A 6,449-nucleotide genomic window follows, 5' to 3' on the forward strand; every position below is an offset into this window, starting at 1 on the left:
TATTGCCGGAAATTTTTATTAAAAACTATTTGTTTAACATATACTTAAATTGCAAACAATAAAGATAATGAAATTAGCACAAAGCATATTCGTCGTGAATATTGATAGAAGCTTTTATTAAAAACAATTTGTTTAACGTGGAAAACATGTTTACTTAGCTTTTAATTTATGAAATTCAGAAACATGTTTACAAATGATCGGAAATACAATGACACATGGCAGTTGCTACTTGTGAGTAGACAAAAGAGGCAATTTCAAGTTCGAGCTTCATCCTCAATTCTAGATTTAGTAACTCCCACCCCCGCATTCATCACAAATTAATTTGTGAAACGTCTCTAGAAGTTCTCATCTTCAATTAACATCAGACGGTCGTGGCTCCTGCGTTAATGCCCTGATTGTGTGAGGAGTTAAAAAAGAACGAATCACTGTAATAAACATGGATTCGTAGGGAATGACATTTGTCCTGGAAAATGCATGCATGTAAATAAATGATGATGGCACGTGTTAGGAATGCGAAAAGACAAATTATAGGTCATTGATCAAATTAAGAAAAACTGTGTAAGGTTATAACTGTCAGGTAGACGCTGCTCGCCAGAAATAATTAATAAGGTAGTGGGTCATGTTTGTAAAAGCGTCAACATAATATTGAGTTTCTATTTTTGCAATCGTTCACTCTAGTTTCTATTTCAGCAATAGTATGCTCAATACTAATTAGCATTAAATATAAAATAATATTGAAGATAATGGATATGTTAAATGGGACAAACCATGCATGTTGACACACTTCAATTCCAAGTGGAGCCAAATAATGTGATGACTGCCACGGGATCTGGCACAAATTTTTAGATGTCTTTTTTTCCATTCATTTTGTTGTTTTTGAAACTAGAAAAAGGTTCGATAAGGCAAGCTCCGTACCAACAACGACAAAAGCGTTTGATGAGGCATGCTCCATACCAGCAACAACAAAGAACCTCTACTTAACTGGCGGTTCCTATTTCCACCTCCATAACAAAGTTAATGCAATGGAGGTACCCCTCTGACAGCGGCAGACAGCGTGGTTGACGTCATGGCACCCTTTCATCCTTGACCATGCATCATGGCATCCATCTGGCACATCCATCCCTCTCCGGCTGCCGTGCTCCTACCCCTCGACGGCGACCCTGCCCGCAGCCACTTTGGCCTCCCTCTGGCGTATTGATGAGCACATTTACCAACCTCCTGCGCATTTACCTCAGTCTCGGCCTTGATCGCAACATGATAGTATGTCGACATTAATACTCATATACCCATTTGATTTGAATTCAAATTTGAATTTTGAAGCGCCCTATTTCCAAAGAGAAGCGAGGAGGACAGTCCCGTGTCATATACCCATTTGATTTGAATTCAAATTTGAATTTCGAAGCGCGCTATTTTCAAAGGGAAGCGAGGAGGCCAGTCCCGTGTCAGAGCAGACCATCAGCTGTTTTGAGTTAGCCTTAACGGGTTACGGAAGAATATTGAAGATGGTTAGATCCCCTAGCTGTTCAAAGGGTCTTAGCCGTGGGGCTTGGTCCGCCATGGAGGATATGAATCTCTCTGAATACATTCGAATTCATAGCAGCAATGGATGGAAAAATATCCCTAAAAAAGCAGGTGAGTTTCAGTGAAATTCACAAACAAAATGCGCATTGAGAGGCTAAATGAGCGGGTAGGTTTTGTTTTGCAGGTCTTAAGCGATGTGGAAAGAGTTGCAGGTTGCGGTGGCTTAACTATCTTCACCCCGACATTAAACGTGGTAACATTTCTCCCGACGAGGAGGAGCTCATTATTCGGTTGCATCGTCTTCTTGGCAATCGGTATGTAGAAAATCAGTGCACATGACACTTTCGGTTTTCTTAGGTTTTGAAATATTTTGGAAATCTTCCATTGAGTTAATCTCAACTATACAATGTATTTGCAGGTGGTCTCTAATAGCAGGATGGCTGCCTGGTCGAACCGACAGCGAAATCAAGAATTACTGGAACACTCATATGGGTAAGAAGCTGTGCCTCTCAATGAACAAATCTCAACCCAGGACTTCAGAAAATCGAAGAACAAGATCAAAATCTCATGTTCCTGTTCAAAATCCTGTGTTCAAAGCCACTACCGTTAAAATAAAAATAGTCGTGCGGCACTGTGGAATTGTAAGAGCAAATGGTTATAACGATGAGGGCTGCAATAATCATATATCAGATGAAGCCTTCAAATTATGGAACATTCAAGAAACCAGGAAATTCTCATGGCGCGACCTAGTTGTGAACGATTCCATCGGAAACGAAGAATTTGAGCGGATTGGTTTTCCATTGGCTGATAATTCTGTCAAAACAGCAGCTACACATTTTCTCTATTCTATGTCGAGTTTACGTTACCAACAATCTCCTCATTACGATTATTCTGGGGGAGATGCAGTTAGTTTAGCCGAGAGTTCATTGTTTCGAACAAGCAGTTGTCTCAATACTGTAATTTGCTCCCTCTCTATTCGTCTGTTCAACAGATTTTACATCAGAAGACTTGTACAGAGCAATGGAAAAAAACTCCTGTCAGGTGAGTGTAAGGACGGAGCATTAACTTTTCTATAGAGGTGGATTTAGGAATCACGAACTGAGTTAGCCATGGCGGGTACACTCAATATCCGGCTCTCCTTACAAAATATTGGGTTTACCACCAGTAACCTGGTGTTCTCATGGTTAATATCGTGAAGATAATTAGGCCCTACGAATCCCTCGAAACACATGAACCCATCGCCGTATGTGACCGGCCTCCTCCACTGGTATTCCGGTAAGTCATGGAGCAATGGGTTTCGCCATGTGAAGTTGGCAAGCCTTCCTGCTTGCCAAATAATGGACTTTAAAGACGGCGACTGTGTGCGTTTCTCAATCAAATCTGACATAAGAAAGAACATTGGGTGGCCGATAAAGCTACTATCGTAGTGAAGGGCAAAGGAGGGATCTAAGACTAAGAAAGGAAATACCTGCAAGTGAGCGATAGCTTATGTAAATCCAAGATGGGAAGCCTGCTTAGGAGTCGAATTAGCAGATCAACTGGTAGTTTATTCCATTGACTGCTTTCCATGTTGCTGTTGAATGAATTTCGGGATGTGATGAAATGAAAATAGAGGAGCATCAAGGTTTCAAAAGTACGGGAATGTGCATATATTTATATGTTTGAAGGGTGAGTTTATAGTTTTCTCAAAATTAAATTTTAATACGAGAGTGTTGGGCAACTTGATTTATTACGAAACTCATGTTGTCGCTAGGTATACTATGTAAAATTATTTTTTAAGCTTTTATTGATGGATAATATCAATCAATCTGATTTTGCATAATATCTATTTTTCAAACTTATTATTACATTTAAATATATGGTGCAAAATTACATTAAATGAATATTATTTGTTTTGTATAATATTGTTTTATACAATTTAGTGTAATATGAATTATCATATTATAATATGAATTATTTTGTAGGAATATTATTATATTTTTTTTATAAAATTTCCACGCTATGATTTTGCAAAATATTTATTTCACCTCATTTATTATGGAGGTTGTTCTACATATTACGCAAAATTATATTTGGACGATATTATGCAAAACTTAAAAATATTCTTGTAATATAATCTTGCATAAAATTGCTTCAGATCTCATCATAGTGGTATCATAGTGGTAATAGGGTAGATAAAATGCAAAATAATATTGGAAACAAAATAATATCCTTCGAATATGATTTTATCCTTGGAACCTGATTTTTGAATAATATCACTTCCACCTATATCCCAATCCCCGCCCCCATATTGTTTGGATGAGGGTGTATACAAAATTGTCTTCTACATAACCTCAAGTATGTTAGAAGCCATTTAGGTGCACTTGAAACCTAGTTTACATAAACATTTTGTAACAGCTCCAACTCCTTAAACTATCTCAATTTGACTCAATATCTAAGGTATTTTATGAATATGGGGTTACAAAAACCTCTTTTCCTCAAAGCTTTTGAAACCTAAAAATAATACCAATATATTTTTTTAACTCACTAAGATATTTTTACCGATATAAAGTTTACCTCGATCCAAGTCTTGGATAGAAAGTTATGCCCCTTAGTGGTTTGGTTCATGAAAGAGGCCATGTCATCAAGAGGAATCTACGTGGTACCCACAAGACCATGCCTAGCTCACAAGGTGCCATGCCACAACCACATGGGGGTCTACATGGCACACACATCATTTCTGTTAAAACACATACATGGCAAACACAAAAGATGAATGATAAACATGAGCGTGTGTTTATTATTGACAATGATATACATTTATAGTACATTCACATGACCCTTGGTTTCGTATTCCAAGGTCTCTTAGAATTCCTTAGACTATTCATCTTCCACACCAACCCTTAGGGGATTAGGTGTCCAACATTCCCCCCCTTAATCCGAAGGGTTATGTATGAGTCTAAGAAGAGAGCTCTAATACAAAATGTGCAAAGATGCATGGCAACACTAGGTTGAATGTGCTCTCCGAAATGTTGGTATAAAGGGCGGTGGTTTAAGGATGACCACCAACACTGGAACGCTTAGTGCAATTCCCATAAGTCTTCCAAGTCTGGCATGAAGCTCAGGTCTTCTCCTAGAGGAAGTGCTCTTGATGTTTTGAAGAGGGAAACCTTCAACCATGAAAGGGAGGTTTCACCCCACATAAAAGGGACAGAGGTGTGCTGCATTTTTTTTTAAGTAAAAGTATTATTTTCATTAACTATTACTTTGTGTTTGATAATAAAAAGAAAATTGCAGATTCTCTGTAATATTTAAAATTATTTATCGATTCAAGTTTCATTTTGTAATATTTCTCTTGCAATTTTTGTTTAACATAATATTGGTAATTGACTTATATTTGTGTGATAATTTTTTAGATACAATTGTAATATTTATGTCATGATTTTAGGATTAAAATTTTTCATATTTAAATTTCATAAAAAATCACTATATTAAAATCCTTGCAAATAGCTCATTTTCATATTCACTTAAATACTATCAATTACTATTTATCATAATTTAATCAAATATTTGCATAAAATAAATAAGATTAATATGTAAATGTAAATGTACAGAGTTTCTAGTGATTACTAACCAACAAAATTTCTCAGTTTCATATAATAACAAAATAAAATCTTATCAACCATTAATTAACTAAAACATTACTTAACTATTTTATAATATTCAAACTACTTTTATAATAAATATTATTAATTAACAAGTTCAATATTAATAAATATTGGTACATGCAGGCTTTATTAGTTGAAATAAATAACTATATTCATAAACTCATCAATAATTAAATGAAAATTGATTCAAATAATAAATTTTTATTTAATATATATTACAACTAGTTTGACACTTAAAAAATTGTTTTTAACAAATAATTTTACTTATAGTAAAAAAAAGTTGTGATTTTACTTAATATTAATAACAAATAAGAGATGGATTTTTGATTTGAAACAAGAACTCATACGGAAAAGAAAAAATGACCGGAGGGTGCGTGCTTAGGGTTTTTTCAGGTCCTCTTGCTGCCGCCGCCGCCTCCTCAGACTGGTTTGACGTTGCAGGTCCATGCGATGCTATTGCCGCCTTCACAGTGTTGGTCGATGATGGAATGTGCAGGAGTCCATCAATGGGATCTACAGTGCGCGATGAAAACCCGTGGATCTGGACTGGATCCATCAACAGAAAGGAGCCACTAGTTCTTGTCGCTGTTGGAAAATGCTGGAGTCTGTATGCGGGATCTACAGCGCGTGACGAAACCCCTTGGATCTGGACCGATTTCATCAATGGAAAGAAGCCACTGGTATTGAATCCAAACAAGCAGGTATCCGAGGTATTTTCCCTTTCTTTGGCATATTTCGGTGTACTCAGGGCGTATCTGGTTTCCCCTTTTTATTGCCCGAGTTTTTCTACTTTCAATCTATCGACCCCCACACAGTCACAGGATGCCTCGCTATCTGTCGCGGGTGCCATTCCCTGGAAATCTTGGCCTGTCTGCGCTACCGGGAAACAGAGGCGATTCCCTTTTCCTCTGGCCCAGCTTGGCATACCGAGGCTGCATGGTATAGATCGGCCTTTCTTTGTTCAAAAAGACAACAGCTTGGGGCTGGATCTAATCGCCTCTGCGTCGCAATTAGCAGCAGTGGACAGAGATAGGCAGAAACAAAATGTTACCTCGCCAGACCCAGCAAACAAGACTGAAAAATGGGATTTGAGCAACTTGCAGTTAGAGCAGATAAAAGCAATTCGCTTTCAGATTTTCATTAAATCCCCTGAAGGGGAATCTCGATTAGTGTGGGTGCATGTAGGAGGCACCATCCTGCAGCTGAAACAACAAATTTGGACTGAGCTGGGTTACCCAGTTCAGATCCAACATTTGGTCAGCGGTAGATGGTCCCTTCAGG

General features: G+C 37.5%; 1 protein-coding gene across 1 annotated transcript; it reads left to right on the top strand.

The window, feature by feature from the left end:
* Positions 1 to 1,230: 1,230 nt before the first annotated feature.
* On the top strand, positions 1,231 to 2,948 carry LOC149171863 (uncharacterized). Its single transcript, XM_089426109.1, has 4 exons — positions 1,231 to 1,632; positions 1,706 to 1,835; positions 1,940 to 2,562; positions 2,728 to 2,948. The coding sequence occupies exons 1-4, from the start codon at positions 1,503 to 1,505 to the stop codon at positions 2,946 to 2,948; spliced, it is 1,104 nt and encodes a 367-aa protein (XP_089282235.1). The 5' UTR covers positions 1,231 to 1,502.
* Positions 2,949 to 6,449: the final 3,501 nt, after the last annotated feature.

Source organism: Pinus tabuliformis, chromosome 4_2, assembly GCF_031772625.1.
Source record: "Pinus tabuliformis cultivar Carrire ecotype Pingquan chromosome 4_2, CPIR1, whole genome shotgun sequence".
NCBI lineage: Eukaryota > Viridiplantae > Streptophyta > Pinopsida > Pinales > Pinaceae > Pinus > Pinus tabuliformis.

Coding starts and splice junctions, on each gene's coding strand:
- LOC149171863 (XM_089426109.1), top strand. CDS start 1,503: ATGGTTAGATCCCCTAGCTGTTCAAAGGGTCTTAGCCGTGGGGCTTGG. Junction 1,633..1,705: donor AAATATCCCTAAAAAAGCAG/GTGAGTTTCAGT, acceptor TTTGTTTTGCAG/GTCTTAAGCGATGTGGAAAG. Junction 2,563..2,727: donor TGGAAAAAAACTCCTGTCAG/GTGAGTGTAAGG, acceptor GAAGATAATTAG/GCCCTACGAATCCCTCGAAA.